Source organism: Xiphias gladius, chromosome 5 (genome assembly GCF_016859285.1).
Source record: "Xiphias gladius isolate SHS-SW01 ecotype Sanya breed wild chromosome 5, ASM1685928v1, whole genome shotgun sequence".
Lineage (NCBI taxonomy): Eukaryota > Metazoa > Chordata > Actinopteri > Istiophoriformes > Xiphiidae > Xiphias > Xiphias gladius.
This window is the reverse complement of record NC_053404.1, coordinates 23,556,681-23,574,958: the sequence shown is the minus strand read 5'-3', so window position 1 is coordinate 23,574,958 and position 18,278 is coordinate 23,556,681. Positions and strand designations below refer to the sequence as shown.

Sequence of the window (18,278 nt, the reverse complement as noted above, 5' to 3'; positions counted from 1 at the left end):
TGTAAAATCAGTGTCAGTTTGATGTCCCTCTGTCTCCTAATGGTATGTAAACCAGTTAATAATCTGCCAGGGAAGCTTCAATAAAATTGGACACAGACACACACAGATAATGAGCTATGACAGCTTCCTCCGCTGAAATGAACTGATGTCACCACATCATTTGGCTATTTGAAGCACTGCTGTTAAGGCAGACAAACAGACAGACAGTCAGTCAGTCAGTCAGTCAGTCAGAAATGTAGACAGGCACCTTCAGCAGGTTGTGTTCTCTGAATGTTTTTTGTTCTCTGGCCGACTTCAGCAGAGCGGTCAGTTCAGGAGACATTTCATCAAATGTAGGTTTAGGCTGCACACACACACGCACACACGCACACACACACACACACACACAGACACACACACACACACACACACACACGCACACACACACACACAGACACACACACACACACACACACAGAACAAAAACAAAGGTGAGAGAGACAGACAGGTAGACAAGAGGCAAAAACTTTAGACCTTTCACTTGTATCTCATTTTTCAGCAATGAACGAAATTAAGTTAAATAAAAACTCAATAAATTCTCAGTAGAACCTGACAGCCAAGCTGCAGCCATGCAGGGACGGGGCCAAGGGACGTAAAAAACGGGGTGCAGCATTGATTTGTTAGTAACTAGTCTATAATTATTAATCGGTGTTTGTTGTTTGCTGGTGAGCATGTTTTACATATTTGTGGTGTCAGGTGTGTTGTGTTCAGGGCTGTAGTCAACCAAAGAAAATCTTCATCGACTGAAGTCGTACCTACACTTAAACCAATCGATTGGTCGCGGGGGAAAAAAAGTCTGCTCTAGATTAACTAAATTCGCCCAAGTGCACTCAGTGCACTCTACCTGACAGCCTTATAAGACTAACTGAATTATAAATAAAAATAAAAAGCTAGTGGTAGTTTGCAACATAGTGAACAACTTTAAGCTAATAATTTCATAATGAAATGATCACAACAGACTCAGAGCCGACCAGCATGCACCTGCTCATATATTTATATGATTTTTGAAAATAGAAATATATCAACTGGTGAGCCCAGCACAAGAACTATTGAGGAACATACACGCAAAGCCACAAGCGTTAAACACAAAAAAGCTGACAGAGCACCCTAAGACAGACAATTTAGCCTACCATTTTTAGATGATCTGCCATGTTGGTTGCTGAGCTGTGATAAGAAAACTGCTGTTTGCAGAGTTTACACTCTACTTTTTGGTCATCTGTTTTAACAAAATGCAGCCACACCGACAACCTTTCTGACATTGTGTCAATTAGTTTTGAGACGACTCCCAGTAAATGTTCAGTAACTGTTAAATAAGTTAGGCCTAGCAGTGTCCGTTAGGTTGGGAGAGTTCAAAGTGGTGAAAACGGGTGTTTTCAAAACACCCATTTTCACGGGCAGTCTGTCCCTCCCGCCATCAAAAATAACGGATTCATCCTGGAAGAAATTTGATGTAGCGCTTTTCTCCTTACGAAAGTAGTACTGGCAATTGTCTGATCAATGAGAATTTGGTCAGATGAGATCATATCAACCAACCAATTGAATAGTTGACCGGGAGACTACAGCCCTTGTTATGTTGCACATGTGCTGTAGAGATTAATAACTGTGACAGAAGGAATAAGGACACATGAACAAGAATAGGCAAACATACAGGAAGTGATGAAATACAGTAACAAAACTACAAAATAAGAGCCAGCTAAAAAAAATGTTTTAAGGTGTTGTACACAATCATGACTTTCATGTTGTTAACATTCACTATGCTGGTTTACTTTGACCACGGATGGATTATGAGACAACAGGCCCCTGATACAGAGGTCGTCCCTGTGGTCTTTTTGAGTCTTTTAGTGCTCATTTTACAACCTCTGGTTGTCTAAACAAAGACGAGGGATTTTGGATAAATGACAAATTTCAGATAAGCTCTCTGACACCCTGACAAGTTTAAATCTTCCAATGGTATAACTGAAACTGGAGGTTTTGGAAAATTCTGAAGGTTTCCGATTCAAACAAGGTGAAAAGCAGCAAAAAACCAAAGTAACCAATCAAAAGAAGTGTCGACTGACAGGAAGCAAAGAGCAGTAAAACAGAAATAAGCCCCAACCCCCGGCCACTAATCAAAAACCACTGATGAACGCTTAGTAAATAAACCAACAAAAATACAAATAAAATCAGCTGTCGCTTCCTGTGCACCATTTTGATCAGAGCAGCAGAAACAAAATGGTGTCTGGGAGGAGGTGAAGGGAAAAGCTGAGGAGAGTTTAAACTGAACACTGCAGCTCCACACTACCTCCTGCTGGACTCACTGCAACTCTATACTGCCTCCTGCTGGAGCTGCTGTAATCTGTATTTACCTACAGATTCTAGTTCTCACTGATCTGACTGATGACACTTGACTAAAACAATTTCAGCATGTTTCTACAGTGTCTCAGGATGATATCAAAGTCCTGAATGACCTGACCCCCATGTCAGACCTGATCTCCACCTGGACCATCAGTTTTCTGCAGTTTCGTGGAGCTGAGGTGCTTAGTTTGAACAGGCTCGGACGAGCCGGCGTTCAGCCACACTTGCTGTTTCAGTGCTGCCGGGGGGTTAACAAGTCGCTTGGTGAGGTCACTTGTTTCCATGCCTATCACCAACCAGCCAATCAGCGTACCACTCTGGCCATGGAGGGCGACTTCCTGCTGAGGGAAGGGCTTAGGTTCAGCTTGTCCACAGGTGATTTAGGACTGAGGAGGGGGGTCAGAGGTGACATCACAGAGGCTCCGCCCACTATAAGGTCCAGCGGTCTAGCACTGCCTCCTCTGGTCTCACTGATGACATCACTGATGACACCACAGATGCCGGCCAGCGGCTCCAACGGTGAGGTCGGCGTCTTTACTTCACGAATCGTGATCAGCGGTCCACCTGTGATAACGTCATCAGCAGTTGACAGTGGGATGACTCGGACCGGCCTGCCCATCTCAATACTCATCATGGTAACGTTGGCGCTATCGTCCCTGGTCGTCATAGTGACAATCCTGCCCGAGGTGGTGTCGTAGCTCCGTCCCACGGTGTAGCTCTTCTCTCTGATTGGCTGAGGGGGAGCTTGGTTTGCTATGACCCCGCCCTCCTGAAGTGCACAGGTAAGCAACATCAAACAGAGACTGACAGATTAACCAATAAGGTGACAGGTGAGGAAGAGAGGTGAGGTCAGTACAGGTACGGTCCCTATACGTTTCCAGTAAACGAATATTTGCTCCGGCTCTCGTTAGTTCTACTGAAACCTGAACGACAAATGAATACCAGAGTTTCAGTATCAGGTTCAGATTCAGATTCAGATCCAGATCTGCAGCTGCTCAGTTTAACTCTGATGTTTTCATTCAGCCAATGGAACCACTGCTGCTATGTCTGGATGTGTGGAACTTATTATATAGTGCTTTATCACTACATTCAGTACATTATCACACACAGACTACAAATTGTAGTGTCGCTTACAGGCTTTGCTTACAATCTGTGATCACTCTGATCAATAGTTACTGATTACCTGCATCAGAACTGTGACATCACATCCTTTTTGTTGCATGGAAACATAATGTAACGGAGACTTAACACCTGGATGATGTCAATTTGTATAATGTTAAAGTCACGCTCCAGTTGGTTTTCTTATCATCACTGACATTTGAATATTCTCTACTGAAGATCTGTGCAGTTTGTTTTCATCTTCATCTACAAAAGGAGGAAAGTTTCTCTGTTCTCACCTTAAATCTCAGTTTAACAACTGGACATACCTACAGGATATATGAACATCACAACTAGTCAAGAGCCAATCAGGGTCCAGTGTGAAACAGTGTGATGTGGAAACCTGAAGCCTCCAGGTCACAAACAGACTTTATTGTGAGGGAGGAAACATCTGGTGTCCAGCAGTTTAACTTTACAAATCAACAATATTTACAGATGCACTGATTCTGAATTTTTCAGTGACGGAAGAGGAGATGTTATTCTAACAATTGTTAACAAGGTAATTGAACTTGTTTGTGGAGAAACTATGTCAGACACAAATTATTATTCAAAGATTATTTTTTGTTTTAAAACACGTCCAGAGGAAATCTTTAATGTTTCCAATACGTTTGTGTTTGATTGACAGCTCAGTTGACCTACCTCTGTAGAGCTGCTGTCCAATGGGAGGGGCTGAGCGACAGACAGACAGAGACATAGACAGACAGACAGACAGACAGACAATATGGCAGTATGTTTATTCTACCAGCAGATGGGAGCGTGTTTGATATGATATACTGTATATCAGACTGAGTGTCCTCTGTTTTTCTGTCCTCACCTCGTCTGACTCCAGAGGTTCGATCATCGGGGAGTCGTCGACCCCTCGTAGATGTGAGGAAGCCAGACGTTTCTCCCACTCTGTCATCCCCCCTCCTCCTCCTTCCTCTAAGAAGGAGCGTCTGAGAGCGCTGATGGTGCTTTGAGGTTTCTGCACCTCCTCAGGACTTCCCAACATCTCCTGAGGACACACAGGCGAGAGGACAGGTGGGAGGACAGGTGAACACTGTCTCTATAAGAAGAGACCATGACAACATCAAGAATACTGAAATCAGATTTACCTGAGTTTTCAAATCTTCATCCTGATCAGACTGTCAGAGGGAGAGACAAACAGGTATAGAGACAGGTTAATATTATCCACACAGTATGAGTAGTAACTGTACTATCTGTGTACAGATGTACCTCAGTGGCTGTGAGGTCTCCGTCCACAGCTGTATCAGTCAGCTCAGTCTAAACAAAAATAAAACTCAAAATAAATTCAATATGAAACTCAGAGTGTAAACAGTAACTAGTACATTACAATTATTAGTTTGACCAAAAACTTTGTTAAACTACTCATGAAGTTATTGTTATTATGTAGGTGAGACAGGTGGACAGGTGTTTGTTACCTTGGTGTCCTGTTTCTGAGGAGTCGGAGGACTCTGCTGAGAAATCTCTGTCACTCTGGTCTTCTCCTCCTCATCCTCCTCTTCCTCCTCTTCCTCCTGTTGCTGCTTCAGTTCCTCTTTATCCACCTCCATCACCTCCTGCATCTCCTCCTCCACCACCAGCACCTCCTCATCTAGGAGATAGAACACAAAGAGAGGAGGAGAGGAGACAAGGAGACAGAAAGAGGAGTCAGTTGTTTCACAGTTTCAGTCAGCTGATTTATTGTGTCTCCTGCGACCGGTTTCTTTACCTTTCTGCTCCCTCCTCTCCTCTGTCCTCCTCTCAGGCGTTACTGTGGTGATGAGGTCACTGACAGCAATGGTTTTAGACCCTGCGTACAGCCCCGAGCCAATATCTACACACACAAACACACACACACACACACACACCAACTGTAATGTCATCATTGTGTTGTCGGCACCAGCATTAATCACAGCGACCTCTGTGATATTGTCAGCCGGTCCGTCCTCATGTACATCAGCAGCAAAGCATGACTCACAGCTCGTTGCCAAGGCAACGGCACACTCAGCCAATCAGAGCTCAGGGCGCATGCAAGGCAGCCCCAGCCAATCAGCATTCAGAACCACAAAGCCATGACCTCTTAGTATTCAGAATTGCACTGCTTGTTAGCCAGGAAAAAAAAGGACTGCTAACAATGCTAACAACGTTAAGGATGCTAACAAAACTAAGAGTCATTAGAGTCATTTGACTCCAGGTTTGAATGGGTGATAAAGAAGATGTCAAGAACGTATTTTTAGTGTCTGATAGGTGTTGTTGAGGACCTCATCCTCTGCTGACAGATGGTTGTTTCTGTTTTACTATGAATGTCATCCTTCACCTCTCTTCAAACCATCTGTCTCCAGGGTCTCCAGTCCTTCATATAGAGGAGGACTGATGAGTGTCAAACCAAGGAGGTAGTCCTCCTGTGTTAAACCTGTTTATCAGATGTTTTAGGTTTGTTGTCTTGTCTCTGCAGTGGACTGGTCTGGTCTTGTTGAAGATCCCCTGAGTGTGTTGTTTGTTATTTTCTTCTCCACCCGTTGTGCTGTTCTTACTGGATCTTGTTGTTGATCCGGATTCTTACTGGATCTTGTTGCTGTTTTGATGAAGAAGTTTAATGAAGGTCCAGTTTGGTAGCCACAAACTTTAAGAGCTTCCTCCAGATGCTTGTGCCCCGTCTGTTTGGACTCAGTACTTGTGAGCTGGTGGTTCTGGTTCTGGTCCCCAGCTTGTTTTCCAGTCAAACAGTAAATACTGCTCAGTGTGTGGGTTCCCTGTTTACTTCAATGTGAAGGTCTCTCACGTCTTCAGTGTACACTGCACTCAGTGAAAGACAAACTCTTGTCTCTGATGTCCTTGCTGTCCACTGAGTTAAAATGTTCTTTGGCCCAGGCATTGTCCAGATGTCTGAACCAGTGACTTAGTGCTGTTACCTGGAGATGTTTAGGGCTTCCTCCATGTAGAGTTTAGTCACAGGGGGAGACACAGGTGAACTAAGCTGTGCTTCTGTCTGTAAACCCCAGTTGTATTTGAAAAAAGGTTCTAAGAACGCTAATGACTAAAAATAAAGCCTCTGAACAGAGTCATTCTCAACATTATATCGAGTGTCATGCTTCATATGTTTAGATAAAGACGGTCATTCTTTGAAACACAATCTAATAGCATTGTTTATTCAATATTTATGTTTTTAGGGGCCTTTGACAAATACCTTTTCCCATCAGCCCTAGATGTTTTTGGGCTACACATCACAGCTCAACAGTAGAGGCAAGTCCATTAACGAGTTGAGGGGATGCAACAAGTTCAGACATGTCTGTAATAACAGTAGTTTCTTTTTGTAAGATACAGTTTCTTCTGTACTGTGACAGCCTCGGGGTAGGCCCTCTCTGGTTGGCTGTGGAAGTCAGAGGGTGGAGCTGAGACCGTGTCAGAGATGCAGTAAACTTGAGTCAGGTTGTGAAAAAATGGGGGCTCATCTACACTGTTTTTTTTTATGTGTAAGTTAGAAACAATTATTATCTGCAGCAAAAACTTGTAATTGTACTTCTTTTGTCTAACTTCTGTTTAACATTAATCTTCGGCAGTAAAGGTCTGGGGCTTGCCCTTAGAAGACATTGAATCAAGTTTATCTATGTATAAATTGAGTTGGTGGTGTTTGTCTTAAAGAACTTATTTTGGGAGGCCACATAGTTAAAGGAGTTTTGACTATTGCTTGTGATTGAGGTAGGCTGTCTGTAGTATACAGAGGTCTGGTTGAGTGGTTTGTGTGTGGTTGCTGAGTATATTTCAGTTGTGCAGACTGTTAGCGGTAGAGCGTTGGTGCTGATTATTCCACACAGGAGGAAATATATGACAGATAGGTGACGAACCTTTCAAAGCCAAATGATTAAACTTTTCCATTACACCACAAAATTTACCAATAGTTGACCTCATCACAGCAACAGAATCAGCCATAAGGAAAAACAATTTAACAGAAGCGGATGCATAACAGCTCCGGTTGAAAGTATCAGCAGCCCTTTCCAATGCAAAGACACCCCCTTCCAACCTCTAACTCAGACTAACTGTACACTTCTTTACCTACTCTACTTGCACTTTGTCATATTGAACAGATTCAGTACTTAGTACTTACTCCAAGGTCTCTTACTGTACTGAAGCTTGAGTGTTGTCCCTCACTTGTGAGTTGCTTTGGAGAAAAGCATCTGCCAAATGAGTACAAGTACACGTAAATGTATTGATTGTAGTGCACGTTAGAATTGGAGCTCTGCCCTTGTAGAATGTAGGTTTTCCCCTTTGGGATTTGTTCATTAATTCTTTGCAGTGTTGCTGTGAAAACAGTGACAACAGTTGTCTCAAGGGCATATGCATAGACCCAAGGGAGTCACTGTTTTTGCAATTGTCTTTCTCCCTCAAGTGGTTTTTAAGAGATGCAGCAGTACCAGTTAGCTTTTGTCTCGTTGGTAGTGATGTTAAGGTGCTGGTGAATATCCTATGAAATAAAGTAGCAAACGATTTTGTTACTCTAGCTTCTGTTACTGGTGACTGTGTTGGTTCAGGGAATGGTTTTAACAACTCTGTGTGTGTTCATTTGCATAAAGCCAGTCTATCTTTTGGCCGTCTGGATTGTGATGTCCAAATTGGTGTTCACCCTGCCTTGCCTGTAGATGGGGTTGAGTGTAACCCTGTGCAGTCAGACCTCCTTCCTGTCAAGCTCACAAAAAAACATGAACGTCAACTAGGAATGGGAGGAGCTAAACCAGGAGGTACAAACTTAAAGCCTACTGAAACCCCGCCCCACGTAGCCTTGAATAAAAGGGGCGGAGTTTGACTAGTGGGCGTGACTTATATATTACTAAAGCAGAAACATGATACTTAAGATTTTTCTACCCATATTCTAAGGGAAATCTTATCTGCTGCTAAACTGGACAGAAAAGTGTGAACACCTGGATAGTTTTTTTACATGTTTGGTTCTTTAGTTTACACACCTGTCAGATGTGACCATTTTAAATTCTCTGTCCAATCATGTTATTATGACAGGACACAGATCGGACGACATGTGATTACATCAGCAGAAACAGAGCTGAGAGCTGATTGGACAGAAAAGAACACTTCTGATACCAAGTGTGTCCCAGTGAAGCAGAGCCCCTCCAGCCAATCAGAAGGCAGCATTCCTCAACAAGCTGAATGAAATGAGGCATTCAGAGCTGTGGACAGTAACAGAGCAGTACTGCAGTAGTACTACAGCCAGCAGCATTGTTCGTACAGTAATGAGCTCTACCTGTGTGTGTACCACCGTTGGCTTTGGGGGAAGCTGTAATGGCTGGAGAGCCAATCAGAGAGGGTGTGGGTGTGGTCCTCGGGCCTGAGGACCAATCAAAAACTCAGGTCACCAACAAGTAAAGAAAGAACCCCCCCCAAACTACTACCACCACTAGGATCGGTACTACAACTACTGGGACAAGTACCGCAACAAGTACGGACGGCTGGTTGAACACTTCTGGTTCTAAAACTACTACTACTACAGTAGTAGTAGTAGTAGTACTGCAGTAGTGCAACTGGGACCAAAACGATTTTTAGTATCTGAACTATGACCACAAGGTACAGTGCTACTATTGCAAACCAGAACTGATACTAGCATGACCAGTATTACTACTACTACTACTACTACTACTACTACTACTGGGACCACTACTATTACCAACCTTTGGGGCTACAACAACTAGGAGCAGAACAAAGACTACTGTGACCAGTGCTACTACCAAAGGGACCAGTAGTAATCCTACCAAGAACAGTGCTACAACTGAAGGGCCGTTTGACAATTCTACTGAGACCAGTATCACCTCAGGGAAGTAATTGACTACCAGTACTAGTATGATTAGTACCTCCATCCAGGCTGCGGCTCAGCATGTTCCTCTTGCTGATACATCTTGGGAAATGTGGAGCAGGTCGGGAGATCTGAGCGCTGGCTCTGCGACTCTGAATTTGAGTCCGACCGCTGTACCGAAACTTTGAACCCAATGACAGAAACTTTTTAGGAGGTTCCTCAGGAGACACCAGCCTGAGAGAAAAACGGATGGGAAAAGGGAGGGGAGGGGGGATGCAGAGAGAGACAGATCACATCGTGATTTTAAACACACCACATATCACACCACGACATGAAACGTATCACACGTCACATCACGACTGACCTGAAGAAGGTGTGATGCTCCACGCACACCTTCCACAGTCTCTTCGCTGCTCTGTGGTTCAACAGCTTGAAACCAATCGTGGACTCAAACTGGTCAAACTGGTGACAGATAGAGATAGAGACCCTTGATCTGGTGATACATCGTGCATTTTTAGTGCAAAGCTATCCACAGGTGGCGCGGTAAGACATTTTTGGTAATATCATGCATGTACATTTCTCAAATATCACCAAATTTGACGCACATTCAGTCTATCCTCCTGTAACTGATCATATTTTATGTGCTGCCTTGAACGTTCTCCAAATTAAATTACATTACGTTTGGTTTGGTTTGGACATCCAGTTTGTTCTCCACATTAGCAATATTAAATTCTGCCAAATACTACAGTAGATGGTGCCACATTTTTTAGATTTGCTCACCAATACAATGTATGTCAGAAAATGTGATATCCAGACCCAAGAGGAACTTCACTTTAGTTGAAATGAAATAAATAATGTGTTTTGTTGCGAGCCACAGTGCTATCAGTCGATCATCATAAAATTCTGGTTCAGAGCAAAATTTCTCAGACTGTTGAACAGAGCAAAACATGCTGTGAATGCTTATGGTCTTCATAAGATAAAGCCAGACGGTTCTGGTGACCCCATGACCCTTTGTTTTGTTTATAGCATAAGGTCACACTAGAAAAGAGTTAAATACAAAACTCAACAATCTAGTTACCGCCTAGGTCCAGACTTGGGTTCAGTCAAATGACTCTCAGACATGTTTTATGTGGGGTGTCATGTTCTGAAGTCTTCTCCTGTTGTGTAGAGGTGTTTGTTGGTGCCTCACCTCTCCAGGTCGGATCTTAATGTAAAAGTTGTTTCTTTTGTACGAAATCTTCAAGATCTTTGGCCACGAGAATCTATTGATCCTCAGTCTGTCCCTGTAGACCAGCAGACCACTGCTGCACACACCCAGCATGATAGCCACGCCCTCTGAGTCCTGCGCACACACACACACACACACACACACACACACACACACACACACACAAAAACGCACGCACACACGTGTCTTTATTACTTTGTATGGAGCAGGTTCTTTCAGTTCTTTGTGAGAGGCACCACTTCCACTGTAGCTATACACCGATCAGCCACAAAATTAAAAACGGTCACTGGTTTTAACAACATTAAAAACAGACCCAACTTATTTTTCAAGTTAACTTCAACCAACTCAGCCTACTATTAGTTAATAGTAGCTTTTAGCATTTTCTTTCTCCAGTTTTAATCTGTTTTGTGTTTTGACATCATTTGCATTTGATTTGATTAAAATCTTAATATATTAAAACTGATCAAAAGGACTAAATACATGGTTCTATCAAAATATCACTTATAGATAGATCAGGAAATGTCAGTAAAGCTACAGTTAGGTAAATAAGTTTTTTTTAGATGTTTTCTGGCAAAGTCTTATCTGGCCTCTCTGTTCTCGAGAGAGGCCGACCTCCTCGAGTGTGTTCCTGGCCTGGCTCGATGCTGTGATGGGTTTTTCTTCACCAAGGAAAAATTCTGCCATCATCCACATCTTGATGGCTTTGTTTCAGGTCCATCGTTACGGTGTACAGAAACCAAATTACGAAAATTGTGTCACTGTCCAAATACTAACGTACCTAAATGTACATAACATTACTGAAAATGTGGTTTGACAATTATGTTTGAAAGTTGAAATAAACAAATGTACTCACTGTGCTCTTTTTTTCTGATGACATTAATTTTGATGTACTATTTTAAAAACATTTCCAATAATGTTGGAAGTCCAATAATTTTAACATTTACATTCCTTTATCAAAAAAAAAAAAATTACATTCACTCTATTACGGACCAGACTTTTCCATGCTAAATCCCCTTTGTTGTATAGTAATTACCTTAAGATTATCCTGTATACTGCTTTGAGCCCATGCAAATATTTCCTAATATCATAAAACTCAACGCAAGATGTAATGCCAGAAATACTTTATTTTAGTACCATAGTATTAACGTGGTGACATTTCGGAACTACAGACAGGTGACATATTAAAAGAAAAACCAACAAAGTGTCTTAGTAAGGTGTTGGGTCACCACGAACCACCAGAACAGCTTCAGTGCTCCTTGGCATTGATTCTCCAAGTCCTCTGGACTCTACTGGAGGGATGAACACCATTCTTCCAAAAGCTACTCCCTCATTTGGTGTTTTGATGACAGTGGTGGAGAGCACTATATAACATGTCGGTCCAAATCTCCCATTGGTGTTCAACTGGTTTGAGATCTGATGACTGTGAAGGCCATAGCATATGATTCACACCGCTTTCATACTCATCAAACCATTCAGTGACCCCCTCCTGCCCTATGGATGGGGGCACTATCATCCTGGTTCTCCACTCATTTTTCAGGTTTTTCATTTCTTTTGTCACCCGCCTGTACATTGTTTGATGTGATCTTTCAGGCAACATAGCAAGTCAGCAAAAGCTTGACTGGTTGTTTAACATCAAATGTGATTTTTAGTGTACATTTACAAACCATAACAGCGCCAATGACATTTCAGAGGCAGACACCATTTAAAAGAGCCAACATGCAAAAGTATAATTAATCAAGCTTATTGAGTTGACTGGCAAGTAAAAAGGGTACCTCAGATTTCTGTCACTGTCTACTAAGAACTGAGTTTAAAACATAATTTAATTCTATGTTTTAGCATTAACTTCAGCGTTATTGGTGGTATTGTAATGGACTGCATTATATTCAGAGGTGTTCTTAATGATCTGACCACCTCATGTGTGTAAATAGGGAGGACAAAAAATATTAACACCCCTCAGTATAAATTTAGTCCAACACCACTTTTAACTATGATTTCAAGGTCAACAAGAACTACGCAGTATAAACTTCATACAGGTAGAATTCATGGCTGAGCTGTTGTATTGAACTGCATTTGACTGTAAAAGTTTACCTTATAAATTAACCACTAAGTGTACATAAAATCTCTATACAGTTGGTATTAACCTTGTGGACTACTGTTACTGCAACACCAGAGCACTACGCACAACATCCTGAACTTGCCAGTATTTTCCTGAGAAAGCTGGATTTTGTATATTCTAACAGGTGAAATGGCAGGTTTGCAACCAACATAGTACTGCTTGCCTTGAATTCTGCAGTATGTGCTCACTGGTCAAGAGATCTTGACAAAAGTTTCCAGTGGTTTTCGTGACATTAATAACATAATACTGATCCAGCTTCTTTAAAACAATACATCAATATGAACTACAAAGCTTCCCTTTCTTGAGATGTGGAATTGAAGACTTGGTTCTTTACATATTTCTAGTGGCGACTGCTCAGTACTGGTTCTATTTCAAGTGCCTTGTGGCACAGTTCTTTACCAGAAACTCTTTGCAGAGTGATGTCCCAACTGTTGCCACACCGCTGCTTCAATTCAACTTCAAGGCCTGCAATGGCTTTTTTTGCTGAAGAAGTTGTGGGTCTATCCCTGGAACAGAAGTTACAAACGTAAAAAGTTAGTGACCTTCTCACTAATAAAATGTCAAGCTGTCATACATAATGTATGGATGTTTTTATTATTCTACCTTTTGAGTGTATGTACATGGATGCAGCTTTTAAGTGGATGGCACACTTTAACAGACCTGCTGGGAAACTGTCCTGGCAATATCTCTGAGATACTGACCGACTATTAGTTTTTAAATTTATCTGATTATCCTTCCCGTGATGTGCAGTGAAATTCCTTTCTAGATTTACAATGCTGGAGAAAATACTCTTCAATTCTGCGATGGAATACGGGGGAGAGTGATGCAATCTGTACTAACTGGACTACTGTACTAAATCAGAATTTAATAAGCTTTATTTTAGTTGATGCCGATCCATTAAGATATGCCTGATCGGCTCAGACATCTCTAGTCTTAACCTATTATTACTATTAACATTATTATTATTATTATTGTTTGTGTCTCATTTGTTTGTGTGTTTTTTTTCTCTCCAAGCTCCTGTTCTAATATGCAAGGACGAAGAGCAGTGACTTAAATAGTGAAATGTAAACTGAGTCTGGCATCGTGTTTTAACGGAAGCATTGATGTTGTTGGTTTTATACCTGCAGTAACTTTCACAGAACAGATATTAACTCTGCAGTTATTTTTCTGGTTACTACTCAGTGGCTCAGACAGCAGTTTTTGACTCATCTGCCCTATTGAGCAGTATATAGAAGAGGGTTTTCCAACTTGATTTCATCAATGTGTTTTCCACAATGCCAATGCTTCGTGTCACAACACGCTACAGTTGTAAGCATAATTGTTTGGCTAGCACAGCCACTTTAGAACCAGGATACTATAACGATTGATGTAGAGGATATGTTAAGTCGGTATTGAACAAGAGTTGACAATTTAAAACTATATGCTTTTTCAAACATGGCCTGAAAATCACTTAAACATTTTGGGCAAATTTCAGTCTGTCAGTAAGATTCACTGGCAATGGGCAAGTGCTTGTGTGGAACCCTGGGGAGACTGAGAGAAATTGTGGAAAATAATCATCTATTAGTCAATAGATGATGAATTAATCTGCAAATTAATCTGCAAAAATTGTGATAATTGATTAATCTTTCTGCATATTTTTAAATAAAAATGCCAAAATTCCAGGTCTAGCTTCTCAAACGTGAACATTTGCTGGTTTTCTGAGCCTTCTACGATTGTAAACCGAATAGCTTTGGGTGTTGGACTGTTGGTCAGATGAAACAAAACACTTGAAGACATCACATTGGGCATTTTTCACTATTTTCAGATATTTCATACACCAAGCGACAATAATTGGCAGATGAATCGATAATGAAAATTAGAAACAAGTCTAAAGGAATACATACCACTTCCTCCTGTTACTCCTTTTTTGTATTAATCATCTGTAAAGCAAAAATGCAGTGCACATTTGGAACATTTCAGCAAAATGCAGTCTTACAGACAAACTAACATACAAATAAGGCAGATAAAGATGTCTAGAGCTGATCTGCAGAATCTGGTCAAAACATTTTTCCATGAATGTTATTGCCTACATACAGCGTCTTTAAATGTTTTCCCCTTTGTTTTGCATTCCTAAGACTGAAAGTGCAATTAAAAGGTGGGGTTTAAAAAGACCCTGGAGACATAAAATCCAGGATCAAAACGGACTGACAAAAAAATTCCAATGCTAAGCATAAAAATAAAGCAGCTCAACTGGTTTGTGATCCTAAATTTAATTAGTTTAAGTTGGCAGTAAATACATTTTAGCTAGATAGAAATATTTTAGGATGAGAAACATTTGTTTAAGATTTGGGTTGGGCATGATTCATGTTAGTTGTCAGGTTAAAAAACCGGGCATTAAGTTAAATGGTTAAGGACGGGTTTGACTGCGGTGTTGTTAAAGTCAACATTGCAGAGCAGGTGGTCAGTGACTGCAATCAGACACGCAAGTTGCTGCAGCAGGGCTGCTCTTAAATGCGCACGCTTGGATCACGTGCCTTTTACAAGCACGTGAAATGCTGATTGCCAAGGTTTAAATACGGATGCTATTATTCGATGCAAACCTAAGGCTTTCAAAGAAAAAATCCAAGACTCCTGTACAAAACAGCATTATGTTGTGCTTTGGCAAAGTTAGCCATAATATGGTGGATGGAGGAAATCCCTTTAAAACCATACAGCCTCTGAATCGACAGTTACCCTTTAACTTCGGTTACGAACCTAATCGATGCTCAGTTTTTTGCGCCAATTATTGTTGTGAAAAGGTGTTTGACACCCACTTTCGAAATGTTAAAACCTTTATTTTATACATGCAAGGAAATAACATGGTGATTTCACTACGTTTTCTCCGTCCATAAAATATTAATAGAACAAGTCTGCCTTAAAAACCCGAAAATGAAACTCAGACAACATTACAGTGACTTAGACTGACTCATTCCGTGCGTTGCTTCATTACCCACCAGCTTCACTCAGAGGGTAAAGTGACATTACACTGATCTGACCAGTTAAACTAACATTAGCTAACGAAGCTTAATTGGAGAATCAACCCAAGGGTTAGTCCAGACTTTTCTTTTCAAACCAAAACTTACCCAGTCTAATAGAAATGAAACCTGTCTCACCTGGATCGGTGGCAGGTTTTATCTCCGGGGACACAGCTCTTGTTCCGTGGGTCTCTGCATCCTGCTCAATCAAGTTTCTGACGGTGCATTCACATCCACGGGGAGACTGCAGAAGTGTAGGACTTCTCGTTGGAGGGAAGTTTTACAAATTGTTTCAACTCCAAAAGAAGTTAATCTCTCTCACTGGAAATTACCACCAAGGAACATAGTTTTAGGGAGAATCTACTTCAATCTTTCATACAGTGTCGAAAACAGTAACATTCAAGTCTAATAGATAATAACGTAAATTTGTCTACTAAGATTCTCTGTCATCCAAGTCAGGGGATGCCTTGAATCACTCACAAGTAGCTAAAATTGTTACTGTCGTTGTTATTGAATAATCTGTGCAACATAAGGCTTCAAAAGTTCTCAATTTTTGCATAAAACATGTTTAGTCAGGGCCAATAAAACTGGAATTCCCTTACCCATGATTGCAGCATTAGCTGCTGAGAAAAGTTTGCAGGTGGAGGTGCTCGATTGTTCTCCCTTCCCCACCCGAAGCCTCAGCCTCTCCTCAGATGCCCTGGCTGTTAGCTTTCCAACGGAGATACAGGCAGCAGGGCCTAAATTCAGTTGGACCGATATCCCAACAGAACACTTTATTTTATGCTGTTTATTTTTTTATTTCCATTATTATATTTTACATTCTGTTTTATTATCATTATATTATTTGTGCAAAATAACTTGAACCTGTGTAATTCAAATTTAGATAATATTTAAGAGATTCTGATACTGTGGTTTTGATATTTTATTTTATTTTATATTTTCATTGCTGGATTACCGCATTTTAAGAGAGGAGACATGATATTCAGGACTACCCTAAATAAATCCTCAAAGGTGTGTGTAAATGTTTAGAGAAAGAATCGATCCAGTAGGAACAAGCATTTATATAATTCAAAGCAGAGTAGCAATTATTTTCCCGGAGAACTGATAAAAACCAGTCCCAAGCGCATTGACACTCTTGTGATGATATCACAGGTACCAAGTTAAACTAGAGGCGTTGGGATCTGAGGCCAGATTCCAAAGGCTCTAATGTTCTTGTCCAAAAGCCTAACAGGTTCTATGCTCAGGGAGATTTACTAAGTTATGTGGATAACTTTACTGAGTAAAACTTGTTATAGCTCATTTTATATAAATCCTTATTCAAGGAAGTCCGATTTTGTGTCAAATTATCTAAGATATTCAGCTATATCAGGTTTTAAATTAGCCCATTTCTTGGAACTGGCCCCTGAGCCTGTGGAGAAGGTGCAGCTTGTCACCAGGAGGGCCATTCCTACCAGGTCCTCCCTTACTACTGTCATGGCATGGCATATGGGTCCAAAAAAAATGTGTAACAATGAATAGATAGCATTAGCTGGCCTGGCCTCATAGTTGCTACACCAAGTCTCCACTCGTCCTTACTCTGCCATTTCCAAAATAGTAAATTCTATAACTCAGTTGGATTTTTGTACTGAGAAAAGAAAAGATCTCAGAATGTATAAAAACAAAGGCTACAATGAACATTAAATCTTTTAAGTTAGGTTTAAGGAAACTGGAATAGAAATGAGGACTCAAAAGCAGACTCACAACTGGGAAGGCAGTTACATATTGGCGCAAAAGGGGTACGGCAGGCGAGGAGGTATCGAAAACAGGCAAAAGGTAATGCACACAGGCAGGTCGATCAAAAACAGGGCTAGAAAAGCTAAGTCTGGGGAATCTGCAGGGAGCAGGTCAGTGGGCAGGAGACTAATTGTGTGATGGGTCAGGATGGGAAAAACACTGAGAACAAACCAGTGGGCAGGTGAGAAATAGCAGGGTCTGGAATGACAAGAGATGTTAGTAAAGCTAAGCAAATGGAATGAGCAGGATAAAGGAGAAGATGAAATAGATGAAATCATGGCACTTTGAACATGAGAATTATAAAGCCTGCAAGATCACACCCAAAACATACTTTAGAAATATTTTCTTGCTGGAAATACAGAATGTTTGCACGGCTTCTTGAGAAAGCTAACATTAGGCTTTTTCACCAGGTGAATTATATACATACAATGTACATAGGTTATATACATTTTTTTTCAAAGGGATGCCAAAGTCAAAACAAAGTCGGGCAAAGTTTGCTCAACTTGGTCTACAAACTTTCCAGTCAAAAGATTATTTTGCGGCTCAAATATTCGCTTCGTAGTCATAACAAAACCCCATGCCATGAAATGAAAACTACCTTTTTGACAGGTATGAGGTAATTGTTTCCTTGTACTGTGTGACACAGGTATTGATTTAACTGCACTAACTAACTTCAATTCAATTTAATACACATGGGAAAAATACAGAAATTCAGAGGTTGCTTAAATCTCTGGGACACACTGCTGCATTTAAATAGATAACACAAATAACAGAAAGTTAAAACCAGTTAAATGAATAAATTACATGTTTAAAAATTCAAATTATTAGAAAAATGTAAGTTGTAGAAAAACATCG

General features: G+C 40.9%; 1 protein-coding gene and 1 long non-coding RNA gene across 4 annotated transcripts in view; one reads left to right on the top strand and one right to left on the bottom strand.

The window, feature by feature from the left end:
• epb41l3a (erythrocyte membrane protein band 4.1-like 3a) overlaps window positions 1-18,278 on the bottom strand; it is a 36,812-nt gene that overhangs the window by 6,783 nt on the left and 11,751 nt on the right. For all 3 annotated transcript variants that reach the window (XM_040126921.1, XM_040126922.1, XM_040126920.1), the window contains exons 10-18: window positions 10,500-10,652; window positions 9,675-9,772; window positions 9,369-9,544; window positions 5,243-5,347; window positions 4,953-5,125; window positions 4,747-4,794; window positions 4,626-4,655; window positions 4,346-4,525; window positions 248-343 (exon numbers count right to left, since the gene is read on the bottom strand). In XM_040126921.1, coding sequence (XP_039982855.1) covers window positions 248-343; window positions 4,346-4,525; window positions 4,626-4,655; window positions 4,747-4,794; window positions 4,953-5,125; window positions 5,243-5,347; window positions 9,369-9,544; window positions 9,675-9,772; window positions 10,500-10,652 — 1,059 coding nt within the window. The remainder of the gene's footprint in view (window positions 1-247; window positions 344-4,345; window positions 4,526-4,625; window positions 4,656-4,746; window positions 4,795-4,952; window positions 5,126-5,242; window positions 5,348-9,368; window positions 9,545-9,674; window positions 9,773-10,499; window positions 10,653-18,278) is intronic.
• LOC120789852 lies at window positions 3,006-9,077 on the top strand. Its single transcript, XR_005707467.1, has 3 exons — window positions 3,006-3,155; window positions 4,361-4,551; window positions 8,524-9,077. It is a non-coding gene; the product is annotated as an uncharacterized LOC120789852 (long non-coding RNA).